The sequence below is a fragment of the Falco rusticolus genome, chromosome 4, assembly GCF_015220075.1.
Source record: "Falco rusticolus isolate bFalRus1 chromosome 4, bFalRus1.pri, whole genome shotgun sequence".
Taxonomy (NCBI): Eukaryota; Metazoa; Chordata; class Aves; order Falconiformes; family Falconidae; genus Falco; species Falco rusticolus.
Genome location: NC_051190.1, coordinates 99670214 through 99686730, shown reverse-complemented (window position 1 = coordinate 99686730; position 16517 = coordinate 99670214). Strand labels below are relative to the sequence as shown.

The 16517-nt window shown below is 39.3% G+C and overlaps 1 protein-coding gene across 1 annotated transcript in view; it reads right to left on the bottom strand.

Moving 5' to 3' along the window:
- Positions 1-6914: 6914 nt before the first annotated feature.
- MRPL3 (mitochondrial ribosomal protein L3) overlaps positions 6915-16517 on the bottom strand; it is a 31046-nt gene continuing 21443 nt past the window's right edge. The window contains 2 exon segments of the mRNA XM_037384959.1: positions 6915-7517; positions 15659-15736. Of these exon segments, the coding sequence (XP_037240856.1) occupies positions 7368-7517; positions 15659-15736 (228 nt within the window). The 3' untranslated portion in view covers positions 6915-7367.

Sequence of the window (16517 nt, the reverse complement as noted above, 5' to 3'; positions counted from 1 at the left end):
TCACTGAGTCTCCCGATCCGAAATGAACAAACAGCAAGTGCTGGCAGACAGGCAGGCACACACACACACACACACAGTGTCTACACCATTATTGTTTGGCTTATTCAGCTACTAAGTCAGAGCTGGTACAAGTTCACAGCTATAAGAAGAGCCGCTGCGCAGGGTACTTAGCAAATAGTGCTTCTAAAAGCACTTCTTTGCTTTTCCATAGCATGAGAAGACAAAGCCTCCCTGAAACTCTTTCCATGCCACGTGTATGGCATGGCTGGGTGAGTGTCCTCAGTGCACCCTGTAACACGTAGACTTCAGCAGCGGCACCATGACATTGTCCAATAGCTTCATATAACAAAGCCTGAAACATTCTGCCTCTGGCGCTTGGTGCGGCTGCAGGCTGATAGCCTTGGGCTCAGAGCCGTGGCCTTATGGATCCAAGACAGGGTGACAAAGAGCAGAAAGACATTTCTCAACATCTTCTCTGTGGGGATGAAATAGCAGTTTAGAAATCAACTGGCAATTTCACAGAAAACAATTGATTTTCTCTTTCAGTAGCATACAGGGAAAACAGCTCTCTGTTGACCTGTGATCAAGGGAAATAAAAGATGAGAGAAGGGAAATCAAATACTTTTATTTTCTGTCAGGCTATTTCTCCATATGCAGCTCTAAACTTTCAGGTCAAATAAAGGAAAATCTCAGGCTAGCCTAAGGAAGAACATGGATGCTCCCAAGGAAAATCCCCCTTTGAAAACAGGAGGTGAGATCTGAGAACAAACCAGCAGACAAAAATCCCTTTCTTGCTAACTGCAGAGAAAGGTACCACAATTTTTCAACTATCTACACCATGTGGTAAATCTCTCATCACCCACTACCAAATTATTTCATGCATATTTTGTGTGGTGCTGGACAGATGCATATTAAACAAGACTGAGGCACCAAAACTTTTTGTGCCACAAGTTCATTACTGTATGGAGCAACTTCACAGCTCAGGCAGGATTTGGTGAGAATCTGTGTAACACTGCTTTCAGAGAGGCTCATGCAGAAAAGCCTCTGCTTCAGCAATGTTAATCTTTCCTCTTGACCTTGAAATCTTGATCTAGAAATAAAAAAAGAAACCTTTATAACATTACTGTCTTGCCTATGAAAGATGAATCATACTGATTTTCAATAGAGCAGCAGGTTTCCAGGGGACCCTCTTCAAGGTTATTGTTTTGAGAACCTGCAAAAACACCCAACCCCATTCTTTTATTAAGGTTTTCTACTACTTAAAAAGGAAAGGAAGAAGGAGATGAAAATGGACAGATGAAAACTTGACTTAGCTGAGCGCAAGACTGTGCACCCAGGGAAATGTGAAGCAAATTATATAACACAATTTGAATGATATCAAACTGGTTTAAGTCTATCTTCTGTTGACAACCTCCCCTTGCAATCCCACCCCTGCCAAATCCCCAGAAGCTGGATTCATCCATAGTTTGACTTCAATATGTACAGCTTATGGCAGAAGACTTTACACACTGCAATTCAGGAAACAGCAGCAAGCAACAGAGCACAAAAGGCTCCATCTCCAGGTATACTCATTAAGTTACAGCAAATATTTCAAGCCATTTTCCACATTCACACTGGTTTCTCAGCTGATTGCCTCTTCTGGGTTCTGTTCTAGTGCTCAAAGTTACTGCCATGAAAGTGAGTATTAATCACAAGCAGTGAATTTCAGTTCATCATGGGCAGTAGCTGGGTAGAAGCTCTAATCCTGCAGATTACTGGTTGCCCACTTAAATCAGAAAGGAAGAAAATACCTTGAGTCTTCACTTTTTAAACAGAAAGGAGTCTATGGCATATCAACCATGCACACAGGTGGGAACCCACACGTGATGTCCTACCGGTATGAAGGAAGTACAAACAGAGAGAACTAGCATATTATTAGTCCTAATGTTATCATGGATGTTGACGCTGCTAGAAATCTTTCTTGTGACGCCCACTCCAGTGATGCGTTCACCCTCACTGCACACATGCTTCTGTAAAGCAAGGGGAGAGATGCAAGGAAGAGCACACTGCCAGAATGACAAGGGACCGAACTGGTGTGACAGTCCTCCTAATTTCACATCACACATCTTTCTGGATACTTCATGAGGTAGGTCAGCTGGCTGCATTAATTTGGAGACTATCAGTCCTAATGTACAGCCTTACTACCTGACGCTATAGCTTGCTGCAATACACAGCCCCCAGGAAAAACGGCCAGCCTTCTATCTGTTGGGCGGCCGCACACCTCAAACACAGCAGAGCTGCACTGATAGAAATGAATTCTCTTGCTGGTGTGATAAAGTTAAGGCTACATGTGACCAACTCAAACTCCTCCACCAGAAACTGCACACATTCTCCAAAACCAGTAAATACCCAAGACGAAGGTGAGCATTTTCGCATGTTTTCACAGATGTTAAGAGCCATCAAGTGTGTTATATAAATAAATTATACTATGCTATGTTACACACTAAGGTGTGTAACAGCACAGGGCAATTTGCTGCAGGTGAGAGATGCTCCATAATGCAATTAATAAGCACTATCTGTGCACTGAAGGGCACAGGAGCTAATTAGAAGACAGGGTGTCTAAGTAATGCTTACAGTTACAAAACCAAGGCACTCCCACACAAAATTTCAAGGAGATGTGGGAATAACATAAATCAGGAGAATGATCCCAGCCAAGTGATAGGAGTTACAGACACAGCACTAAATGAACTCACCCCACTGCTGTCCACACTGTGGTTACTAGGACAGGAACCATCCCTCTAATCGACAGACTTTATAAAGCACTCTAGGACTGGGCCAGCAACTTCTTTAAAATAGCAATCACCTTGGCATCATGCGGGAGCCCTGTGTGCCAGAGCTCACAGTATGGGGCTGGGACCAGTGCACTTGCTGGCTCTGCACCAGGCTGCCAGGGCAAAGCCACTGGTTGCGGGTGTTGGGCTCTCTGCTGCCAGGCATCACGGGGGCAGCTGGGTTACGCAATGTCAGCCTCCCTCATGGTCCACATTGTCATCAGTCTTCTTTCAGTCCTCCAAAGATTTTAGAATTTCAGCAAGGAAACAGCAATTTCTGGAAAAGCTTGGGCCACACCAGGCTCCAAAATCCACATGGAGGGTGGAGGAAGGTGAAAGTCTACATATGAACTCCTGTCATCTTTCAGCTTTTACTAGAGTAACGTTTATTAAATACTAAAAGAACAAACCACATTTTTCCACATCAAGTGAAAACAGCAAAGGAAAATGTTTATTGGTCTCACATAATGACAGAGCAACGGTATTTAAAAGTATGAATTCAAGAAAAATAAACTCCTTGTTTATCATCAACGACTGCAATTATGTTGTCAAGTGACAAATGAGTGTTTTGATTTCCTCTTCCTGCTGTCTTTTTACCTCAACTTATATTGTAAGCTTGCCACTGTTTATTCATGTACTATTACAGAACCGCTGAGAGGGGTTATTAATGAAGAGTATTTATTTTTCAAAGCAGTCACGCCATGAAGCCATGGATACAGCTAAAGCTTAACACTACATGCTCCTCCAAAGCAGCGTGTTAGCGATGCTAAAGACTCCTCCAGCCCAAACAGAACAGCCTAAGGAGCGGGTAACGTGCAAAGCCCAGCTCAGGGTCTAACCCATAGCCCTTATATTCCCAAATGCCTGCAGAAAACAGACCAAATCGAAGGCACTGCTTGGTACCCACGCTTTGCCTCACTGTTACAGAAACTTCCAGACAGTCAAATTCCCAGGGTGTACGGGCACTCGTGTAGGTGTTTTTCCAGAAAACACGAGCAAAAAAAAGCGCTGCACAACATGTTTCCTGGTAAGATGGTAATACAGTAGAGGCCACAATAAATCTACTTGCACTCACAATTTTAAAAGCACTCACGCTTTTTTGCTGGATCCTCTCATGATTTTTAAGCATCACAAAGCAAAATGGTACATGCCAGAGAAAGTGCAGGCCCTTTACCAGCCCAAGGACACAGAAGAGGCTGAGGAGAGTGTGCACGACTTCCAAGCATTATACTCCCAGAAGAGAGGAATAATTTGCTCTCTCTCTGTCCTGAAGCAGCTACACAATTCACAGCAGATCTTAGCTGTTTCACAGGTTATGGCAGTGGCAGCAGAACTTGCCAACAATTACTTATTCAGACAGTAAAACGTTGGATAGGATGTTGTCCTATGGGATTCAGACTCCCGGTAACACGTTCAGCTCCTGCTTCTTTAATAATCTACAGGTAATATAGAGTAAGAGCTTCTTTTTGATGCTGTTATTGCTGCCTGGGCGTATGTTCCCTGGTGGCTCTAAACTTTTGATACTCAGGCACAGCAACAGAACGCACAGGTTATCTACTTGCAACTGAGCCCTTGGTTTGCCTTTTAGAAAACTGAACACAGCCCTTAGCACATGACACTGGTGGCTAATCAGACATGAGGACTTGGCATTTGCCTAATTTTTTCTGCTTTTATTTGACTCTCAAAAGCACATCTCTCAATAAACTTCAACAACCTTCAGCCATGTTGAGGAATTAAAGAATACTCAGCTCCAGCACCTTTGATAAAATCTAAAAATACTTCAGTAAGCACCCCTTAGCCTTTCCTAAGAATAAACTTGTAGGTGGGCTTAAAGTATTTGGTATCATTACACTTTTGAACAATTTTGGCCCCTGCAATAAATTCAGCCTGCCTTTTTCCTGCACAAAGTCCCTTCATTAGGCAGAAGAGCAGAAGACAGAGAGATGGAGAGCGTGTGGGAAATTAAATACAAAACACCATAAGCCTTCCTACGCCTGATGGAAGAACAGGTCTAATAGATGTTTATGTTCCAATCTAGGTTGCGCTACTTTGAGGTCATGTCAACAGATCTTACTCACCCATCTCACCCTGCATCTGCTCTACAGAAAATACTTACATTCAGGACATCAGTCTTTACTTAAGCCATGAAAGCTCTTGTCTTTAGAATCCAAGCACTCTTGATAAACAAAGATGGAAAAGGTTTCACTTGTACATCTCAAGAAAGCTGAGACCAATAATTACCTGAATAAGCTACATCTCAAAAAACAAAACTAACACCCTCACTCCCACCCACCCCAACACACGCACTAAAAAAAACCCCTGACATCCCACATGCACTTCAAAAGCACAGCTGTAGAGACTACTCTGATAGCATATAGGCTTCAACAGAAATTTTAAAGCTAAAGAAATGGAAGGCAATGTTAACTACAGAATTTCCTGGATGACTACAGTCATTCCCTGGACAACAAAACTGAAAAGTAACATGATCAGATCATTGGAATTTCACTGTTTATGCCAAAAAGGGAGAAGTTCTCATACTAAAGAAACAGGAACTCAAGTAGGTTGTTGATTTTCCCCTAAAGCTGAAATGTCATTTGATACAGAGTTAATCTTAACTTACTTTTTAAACCTGTGGCTCCCTTTGAACTCACATTTGATTCTTGGTGCTTTCCAAGGCATGTACTGAAAGCAAACCCAGAATATAACAACTTACAGGTGAGGATCCCACAGTCTCGCAACCTCCGGCTGAGAAAACATGTAGGAGAAAGCATCTCTCCATGTGATCACCTCAGTCATAGTCCTGTACCATTACAAATTAAATTAAAAAAATAAAATAAAAAATAACAGCAAAGCTTCTCAAGGAAAACTTATGGGTGCCAGAATTATTCCATAAGCCAGCCCAAGAACAGCAAGCTACACACCTGTGCACACCCTGCTTTAAATATGTTCAAGGGCAAAAAAAAAAATGGAAATGCTATAACTTTTAAAGTATCATGGTCAAAACCCGACACCCCACTGGGTTATTTGCTACGTGTATAGGCTTTTTGCACCACACCTGCTGTGCGTGATGTCTGCACTTGCAGAGCCTGTGTTACTGAAGGGGAAGCATGAAGATGGTGCTGTTCTCCAGCATTCTGATGCACTCATTTCAATTGCATTTTTAACTCAACTGAATCCAGCTAAGAGGATACTCTACCATGTAGATATTTACCAGTTCACATTTCTATACCACAGTCTCTAAAGATGTCTCCTGGTCTCCTATAAGCCAGTAGTAGACAGTACAGCCTCTTTAAGATGGCATGTGGTTTCTTGAAGCTATTACCAAAAAAAAAAAAGTCAAAATATTTTCAGTAACTGACATACCATCATGACAAGGACATCACCTTTCAAACTGGATAGTATTAACAAGGTCTTTAGAAATCTTGTATTTACTGTAGATATTTGATGTCTTGTGATGAAACTGCAAAGATGAGCAGACAGCACTGTCACAGTATTAATGGTAGGTTAGTATATGCAAATTCTTGAACTACTGCAGGGCTTGTAAGTGTGTGCTCAGAGGCCCTGACAGTTACGCAGCTACTTGCTTCTGCATGTGAGAGGATTTACAGTGTTCAAAAGATCAGACTTTTAAATAGTAAAACATGTAAGATGAAAAATAAATGGAGCATATTGATTCCAGCTGTCATTGAAAGGCGAGGTAGAAGGTAACGAGCACTATCATAAAGACAAATCCTTCACATTTGGCCTGTTCTCTTTATAATAGCTCTCCTGTAACAGCATACAAATCTAATACGGAGACAAGTGTAGATGTGGAGATATTTCTCCAGAGAGCATGCAAGGGATCCTTTGTGAAGTTCAGAACAAGTTGTCAATGAAGGCGACAAACAGGTGGCCACTGCAGTCTTAGTGCCGCTTTGTTACTGAACATTCCCCATCCAAACACCCCCTCACTGTACATGCTGCCAGAACTCCTCTGAAGGCAGTGGTTGGTATCATCTTCCCTCTAGAAAATTTGTTGTGTATATGCCACATTAAACTCAACAGAACACTAAAGCAAAAGGAGAGAAAGAGCTCTGGTGAAAAGAAGGAAACAAAACAAGCTCATGCTGCTACAGAGCATTTTCTTGTTTTATTTTGGATTATTCTTCATGGATCCCCCCAGAAGCAGATTTGGAAGCTTTTTTGATTGCTCAGAGTTGGACAGAATACTTTCCACAAAAGAAAAACAGAGTTTGGTAGCATTTAGAAAATTAAATGGAACCACCTTCAAAACAAGTTTTTCAGAAATGTCTAAGTTTTCACAGCCCGAGACAGAGGACAGAGGATCACTGAAGACAAACTATCTGGCGTGCTTCACAAGTTGTCCCTCGGCCTCACCTGCTGCTGTAAATACAGGTTTGAAACTGACAGCGGTAAATCTTATTACCTGACCAAAATGGCAATATCTGAAGTGTTCAAGTCAGTTGGCAAGACTGCAATTCATAGGTTTATTTTTATACAACATTGCAAAGTTTGTGAAAATAACAAAATTGTGTGTTTTTGAAGCTGTGAAGAACATTATGCATATGTGACAGATGGGTCTGTGAACTGGAAAACCTCCTCATCATACAGGTCTTCTGGTAGTTTTTCATCTCCATCAGCAAAAAACGTAGGGAATGGAGGGTTTGTATTGCAGTCTTTGTAAGTAGGCAATCTGCTATCTTTGACCTAGAAAGCAGGAGGGGGAAGGGTAGGGTTAATAAGTCTCACAGAAGACATTCAGACAGTGATACACTAGAAATTAAAGAAATCACTTTGCATGCGTAAGAAAAAAACCCCAACAGCATTCCATTATCACATTACACTTGTATACGTGAAGAATCCCAGGTGTATCACCAGTTACTTTAACATCAACCCCAGCTACTGAATTTAACATTTTGTACCCGTCACTAAGGAGTTTTTAACAAAACAGCAAAACAAAACAACAAAGGTGAATTTATCACTTGTATGATAGGTTTATCAGTACTGTGAGAGAATCAAAACCAACCTACTCTCATTAATTCATTGCTCAATATTTTAAAATGTTATTAAAAGACATGTAAGTATGGCTTGTTTAAACTTTGTTTATATCCCACAGCACTTTCCCACATGACATACCAAGGTAAATTGGTATAATCACCCCTTCAACAACCAAGACATGCTTTTGCATTTATGATACAAACTAATTATGGCAACTAAGTTTGCAAAGACATGTGCATGTGCTGTATTCAGTCCTTCTGCCTACTGCAGAGCTATTCAGTGACTGCAATTAAGCATCTAAAATTCTTCATCTAGGAATCAGTACCCAAGTTTGTCAAACACGAGTTATTTCCAAGAACTGTAGTGCCACAGGGAAATTACTTTCCTTCACTGACCTCTCTACATATGGAAAGATTTAAAATCTAGCCCCCTGAAACTCCAATCTCTGAAGAAAATTAGTAGCTAGAATTATCAGCAAAAAGCAGTTTGTCTGCAGTAGATAGCTGGTATCTCTGAAGAAAAAAGGCTACAAATTCCCAAGTGATGAAATTTTATTTAAAATTAACTTCTTCATTTTTAAATTATTACATATGATCTTCCTCCTCAGCTGTAATAATCCCTTTCATCCACTATACTCAAGTGGATTAAAAAGAAAAAAAGTACAAATAGATTAAACAAAATATAGAGAAGACAGGCTCTTCCTCTTATTTTTATGGTGGCCTTTTAAAGAACCAGAAGCTTGCTCTTACTTGGTTGGACAAAAACCTCACATAGGACAACCGTGATTTATGCCAGAAATTAAATAAAACAATTTTATGCCCACTGAAATTTCTGTTCTGACAGCACTATATTTACCAGATTCATATATGTGGTTACTTGAGCCTTTCCCAAAGTCTAGGATGATTCCTGCAGATGAAATGCACAATAAATCTGACTTACTTCAGCTTCTGAAGAACTGTTTTGGTTCTAGTTTTTTGTTGGTTTGTTTGGTTTTGGTTTTTTTTTCCCCTGAGGAAGTTCCAACAGTTTTCTAAGCACAGGCTGGATAAACAAAATAAAACTTTTTTTCTAAGAATTGAGGGGTGAAGGGCTCAACATGTTGCACTGGTTAGGATGGCTACAGCTTTTCAAGCTGACCATTCCTCTTCTGTCAGACACTTCCCTATGAAAAGTGTTCTCTATTCACTTGTAAACTGCCATGTGTAGCTACCAAAGCACCTGTACTCCTGGCAGACAGCAATTTACATTGTGTATCTACATGGAATAGACGAGGCTGAGGTCCACATCCAAAGACCTCTGCTGCAACAGTTCCACCAGCAGTGGGTTCAGAGGAAACACAGCTTCAGCGGTACCATCTGAACTGCTGAAGCTGAGAAGTCATCCTCCCCTTCCATTACGCTGCCACTGTTTCTTTTACCATATGAAAACAGGTTTTAATTAACTTCACCAGTTACCTATTATTTCCCTTGCCCCTTTCTCTTTTACTCCCTAATCCTATTACACATCACAAGCCTGCTTCATCAACAGTAAAAACCCCCATGGTCTCTACACGACTTACCATAATATTAGGAAGATTAGAATAAATTATTTATTTCTGATAACTTATAACTTTCATACGTATCTTATTAAAATGCTTTGTTATTCTGGATTATTCTCACCATGAAATAATATTTGCTGTTACATACAGGCAGTTTTGAACATCTAGAAAATGAAAGGAATTTAAATGGCCATGTTGTCCCCCACCCCCCCATCTTTTCTTACAACAACTTATCAACAGGGTTTATGAGTTGCCCTTAACTGAAGGCAAACCCAACAGTCTAATCTTAGTCCTGCATTAGTTTATCTAAATAAATGCAAAATTTCTGTGCCACCTTAACATTGTATTTTACATATTAATGTCAGGTGGCATTTTGCAGATAGTGCCTCTTGTGTGATAAGGAGAAATCTTGAAGTACTTTTAAGATTCTTACGAAACATTTTCAACAGACCATTGTTGTTCTCAGAGGAGTACAATACTATTTCATTTCACCCCTTCCAAAATCTTCAGATGCTTGACAGATCCCAGCAGCACAAGCCACATCTGATATTAAAATGATTTCCTTCTGATATGCTTTTTCTTGACTGGCATAACTGAAACAGTTCTTTTGACTGATGAAAATTACTGCTGCTCTTCCATTTTCTTCCACATTCATGGCTTTCAAACATAATTTAAGTTCTACTCCTGAAGCACCATCTTAGAGCATCCCTAACAAACTGAATGACCATACTCTTTCTCCATTCTAAGCTTCAAAAGTTAAAACAGATACTATTATTACTCCTCTCAAAGGGAAGAACTCAATTTCATTTTACATCTGAAAGTACTGATCAGCAACTTAAAAAAATTACCGAATGATTTCCTTTACATTTACCTTTACTGATCAGCAACTTTAAAAAATTACCAAATTATTTCCTTTACATTTACTTTGGGTATGGGCAGCACCATACCCAAAGGCTTCCTGTATGTACTACCTCAGATTCCTGCACAATAATTTCAGGGTATTATAAAGGGTTAAATGGTAGCAGCAGCAGTTACACTTGTCTGTATAAGCACATACACAGACAAGAAGTACATGCGACCCAGCACAGCTCTTCCTGCTCTCCCAATAACCTTCTGAGAACATCCCTAATAAAAGAGTAAGTTTTAATGCCGTGTTAGAAAATCCAGTGAATTTAGCTCTCATCCACAGAAGGAATCGGGCTGAAAGCCCAACTTGTTATTACAATCCATAAAAGCATTCACTGCATGACTCAATCTAACCTAATCACTTGGCTTGCTCAACTTCTGTACTATTACCACTATATGTTACAGTACACTGTACTATAGATAGATGGTATATATTGTATATAAACTACAGTATATTCTCTGTGAAGTTTTTTATTAACAAAGTTACCAGCGAAAGCTGAAATCAGAGCTAGCTGGGATTTTGTCACTAGATCTTTAAAACAGTCATAAAGGTTTTGCAGACTAATAAATTGCACATATGCCTGTCCCATATATTCACTGCATAACAGATAGTATAAACAAATACAAATTCAGAAATCTATCACCACAAAATACTTAATATGGCCTTAAACAAGGCATTAAAACTTGATGCTTAAGTCACAACTCACATCTGTAGTTTAATGGGGCTTCAGGCTGTTAGCAACCACAGCAAAGAATGCAAGTTGTTTGCTGAACAGTAAAATGTGCTTAAATATACAGAATATTAGAAATAATCACCACAGGTGTCATATATTACCTAGCTCAGCTTCTCTGCTATTTTTGAAGCTAGACAAAAAATTGAATCCAAGAACTGTATCCATTTCTGACCAGCCTTATTTTGTCTTAAAACTAAAAAACCACCTTCACTCAATTCTATCATGGGGGCCAAAGTATGAAAGCATCACACTATGCTTGCATGTCCTCAATCTGAGCACAGCTCATCCAGCTTGGTATCAGCTGCTAGAAACAGAGACAGCAATACTGGCAAGTGTGATACAAAGTAAGTAGGATGCAAACCACTATGGACTTCAGCCCTGGCGCTGCCTCCCCCCCAACACCCCCCCCCCCCCCCCAAAAAAAAGCAGCAGTAGGTGAAAACTGAGAAGTTGTTTATTAGCTCAAGCAGAATGCTAAAGCAACTGTGTACACCAAGTTTAATTCAATTCCAGCATACAAAAAGGCCAGTTCAGTATCTAACTCGCTAAGTAATTCCTATGGGTTACAGGACTGGCCGGAATTTCTGCTTTCACCACAAGTGATATATTCAAAGTGATCAACATTGAATGTCCTAAGAAAACCAGATGCTTTAAAATTAGGACAGGTATAAAACATTATCAAAGACAAACTATAACATCCTGAATTATAATACACTATATTACAGTATCCCCTCCATTACAAAGCATCTACTTAAACAGGGTATTAGTCTTGGGCTTCTCTCTTGAATACCAGAAGAGGTAACTTTTTGGTAATACATTTCAGAGAGAAATTGAGAGCCATAAGCTTCCAAAAGAAAAAACTATTAGCTTTTTTTCTAGAGGATCAACACCACAGACGGTAACTATAGGCCCTGTGACCTAAGAAGATACATCAAGAGAAACAGGTATTACCTGAGGTAGGCTGCCTCGATAGGCACAAAACACTAATCTACAAATGCTTACTCTGTGATGTTACTCTTGCAACAGAAATATTCCATATATTCTAGCACACTGTTAAAGTTTCTTAATTTTATTAGACCTTGTCATTGAGAAAGAAATCCATGCTAAAGTAAGCTTTCTGATTAGTTTTCCAGTTGGCTAGAAACATTACTTATGTCAGTTATTTACATGCATGCTTCAGCGTGCCATAACAAATGAAAACTGATTTCTAATTAAACCAGGAATCCAGCAAATGCAGTATTCTGCACTTTTATTCTACTGAAAATGAAACTTGAAAAATTAAGTGTGTCACCTCTGTCTTGATACAGTGCTGATGCACTAAGTTTCCAAAAATAAAGAACATACAAAAAAAAAAAAATTGCTTTAAGGAGTACTGTGGTTTTAATGGCTACCAGGCAACAGAGTGGGTACTGAGCACAAATGCCTTCCTCTTACAGACACACAAGGAAAAGCATTATGCAATATTCCAGTTTTTGAGCTCAAAACCAGATGGATCCAAATTCCCTAGACATTAGTCCTACCTAATTATAGGCAGGTATTTAGTGGAATGAACAGTAATTATGAATGCTAATATCCCAATTTCTCCCCCCAGCTACAGATACAAACAAATATACAACAATGTATAGAAAGTCAAAGTCTATATGCAAGCAAGAAAACACCCTGGAACAAAGGCATAAGACACAAGCTAAAACCACAACAGGTGAGTGCAGCAAGATTAAACAGAGAAAGAAAAACCAGAAATTAGAAAATACATGCTAAATAGTATTGCTTTGCATGCTTTTTTAACTAAAGCTTTCTCTCCTCTTCGGACATGTATTTGGAAATATAAGGGAAAAAAATCTAATTAATATATGTAATTCATGTAGCTTATGGAAGGAAACAAAACAGAATGGATTTATCAGTTTATGGAGCTGGAACGAACTGTTGCTGACTACATACTCCCTCCAATCACCAAATATGTGAGTGGAGGCAATTTAAAAAAAAACCTATTTCATAATAGTAATACCTACCACTGTGCCTTCATCTCAGTGTTATTTATTACTAAAAAGCCATGAAAATTGGAGTCTTGAGCACTTTGGTCAAGATCTTTCAAATACTATATTATGTTAATCAAACAGCTTGAAGGGATGAAATCCCTCATTCTTCCCATGGATCCTCAACCCTCATTAATGAAATTACCCACAACTCTAAAATGGGTATACCAAAATGCATACTTGAAGATACCTGGACTTCTAAACTGTAGATAACTATGACTTGAAACATTTTCAAATATAGCTGACTTATGAATACAATTAATACAGATTCTGTATCTTGCAGAAGTCATGTACAAGGATTAATAAAGCAGTCAGAAAAATGCCTTGTGCCACTTAGTTAATACTGGTGCATTAAGTTTACTTTAAAAAAAAAAAACAACAAACCACCAAGGGAGACATTTTAACTTTTGAACTTAGGATAAAGTTCCAACCATCACCCATGACAAATCAACTGAACAGAAATCACTCCTGGACATGGCAAGCACTTAAAATGGTATGCAGCAGACTGCCATGGCAATCAAAGTCCACTATCCTCTTCACATCACAGATGTCAAAACGGTTGTTTTCCTGCAGTATGCTCAAATAGCTTGGTCCAGCAGTCTCCTGTTAATAAGGCTGTTGACAGTACCGCTGCCTAAGAATTTTTTTAAGCTAATAGCAGGACTGCTTTCAGAACAAAACAGTAAATCCAAGGTGTTAAGGAGGATGCTTTCCTAGGCAAAAGTAATGCCTGAGTAAAGAGAAAGAAAAAGTGGAAGAAAAAGGTGGAAGTGACCCAGTCACGAGAGAAAGCACATAACACTTGCAGTAGTTTCTCCTCCAAGTGTAACTGAGCAGTGTCTGATAAGCAAGGGGGCATTGACTTGTTTAAATGAGATATTCATGGTGTATGTAAGAATGTGTGGTATTAACACACACGGCTTTGCTTTTAAAAACAGTTTATATTACAGGTGTTTAAAAAATGTTTCTTTTCTTAACTCACTTAAAACCAGAAATCAAAAAATTAATTTACTGAGTCTAGCTATTATGAGCTGGTAGAAATAAGTATTGTATTCAGAGTCTCAATGGCTTCATAAAATGTTGTATCCTTGCAGATAAGACAGAGATGTGCACATGTAGCTGCCACTGAATGATATAAGTGTGGATTTTAACAGCATGACTAGGAGAACAAGATGTAACATCTCTTGCAACAATTAGCTCTTGCTTATGAGCACCATTAAGATCAAAGAATGAAGTCTGGGCGTCAAATGTTACTCTTTTATTCAGCTACATGATGCTGCTTGCATACATACGTTGTCATTTAATTGTGCATTTGTCATAGGATGTCATTTTTAAACCTCAGACTAACATATAGCAACCAGGTTCATGGCTCAGGATTATAAAAAATTCTTAGAACACAGTTGAAAAGGGCATTCAGTCCAATACAAGGATGAAAACCCAGTCAAACTACAGTCTTACGTCTGTGTCACTGATGTCATGCCAAGTTATTTTGCAGCAGTTATCCTGAGAACTATTTCTCCTGGACATCTGTTAACCAATTTTCACTGTCTTGGGTGAGAAATGCAGGATGTATTTTCCAGGCTTGGGCTGGACATTACAATCACAGCAGTTTAAAGATACCTCACTCGGAAAAAAAGGCGATATTTCCAGTGAGAGAAACACAACAATAAACTTCATTTTTCTGTGTGTAAAACACCTACTCAAAAGCTAGGGTTGCTTTATTTAATGCCCAGTAACTGTGGAGTTCTGCTCCACAACTAGAAAACACGTAACAGAAACTGGGTGCCCATAGTAAAATATGACAAAAGCGTGAATAAACTAGTTGAAAAATCTGAACTTGATCTCTGTAACTTTTCAAGAACTGGATCGTTTAAATCCCTACAATACCGAGAATTTTAAGCTATATATCAGATACATAGGTATATGACCAACAAAATTTGCACTTGCAGTTGTGTAAACATACCTAATTAGAAAGAAAAATCTATTTCGAAAATCCTTAAGAGTACTTTCCTTGCTTTGATGCAGATTATTCACAAGAACACATATCAGACTCTTCATTGTTTCAGTTTTTCATAGACAACGCTGAAACAATCTCCATAAAATTTGAAATTAATTCTGTAGACTGCCACAGAAAATAACACTGACACATTTATACTTGTTGCAAAGGGAACTTGTATCACTATTGTGAACTCCAGCTGTCTCCTGTACCTCTCCTGCTCCTTAGAAAGGTAACTGCTACTGTTATGGGAATACTTTGAATAACCTTTAAAGCAGTGCCTGTTGTGCATTTCTGTTCACGAATACAGCCCTTAAATAACGTTCTGGAAATCTCACCACCGTGCTGTTGACTCAGGTTAGTGTTAAAAGGGATAGACCCAGCTCTGAGGGTCCTGTAACAGGGTTACAGTGACTGTGTTGGTTTATTATATGCTACATGGGTGCACAACCCCAGTGCAAAGCTAAAAATGAGCCATTTCAAGGAAGCTGGTGACCCACTGCCCCTATTAATCACCCTTTTACATAACTGATCCTACCATCCTTTAATTCAATAGTACAAGATGGGACTCTGAAGAAATGAAGATTGCATTGTAGAGAGCTTAGGAGTCACTAATACCACTAAGTTGAAACTAGTAAACATACCTTCACCAGACAATTTGTGTGACCTGGAACAGACCCATTTACATAAATAATATCATGTTTTGTGTTGATCCTCCACACCTAGAAGACAGAAAAAAAACCCAGACACTGAGCTCATATTAAAGACTATTCCCAGCTTTACAAACAACAGTCCAGCAAAGTACAAACTGATTAATTGGAGGTGGTACTCTGGGCAAGAAGAATGTTCTGCACAGGCATAAACTTGCCACAAAATTCAGTGACGTGCCACTCCGAGCGCAGAGCTTTCTAACACGGAGACTACTAAACAGTTCTAAAGGGCTTGTGATCAGGCTATGTTTGGTAAGGCAGCTCTTTGTTCAGTGTAACACCAACCAAAGCTCCAAAGCCTTTCCCTCTAACAGCAACAGCTGTTGAAAAACCTAACACCTGACAAATTAAACCAAATATGCTCATGAAAATCTTACTGTGCCCATTTGTTTCTTAATTCTATGAGGTGCTCAACTGAACACACATGTTTTTTGTTTCAAGAAATTAATTTCAGTTGGCAGACAGCAGCAGCACCACTTTTTTTTTTTTTTTTTTGGCAAACTAGAAGCTAATACACTTTTTGTGCAAACTGCAGAGGTTGCCTTTAGAGACACAGAGTAGTAGCTGTAATAGCAGAGGAACTGCTGCAGCTGTGTGCACATCAGAACCTGGACAGAAACTATAATCCCCTTTTTGCACATGGAAGTGAAGGACCATGATAAGGTTAGAACTTCAAACAACTCAGGCTTGGGTTGGGTTTGAAACAAGTGGAATAGGTATGAAAACATCACAGAATGGTCAGGGTTGGAAGGGACCTCTGAAGATCATCCAGTCCAAGCCCCTGCCAAAGCAG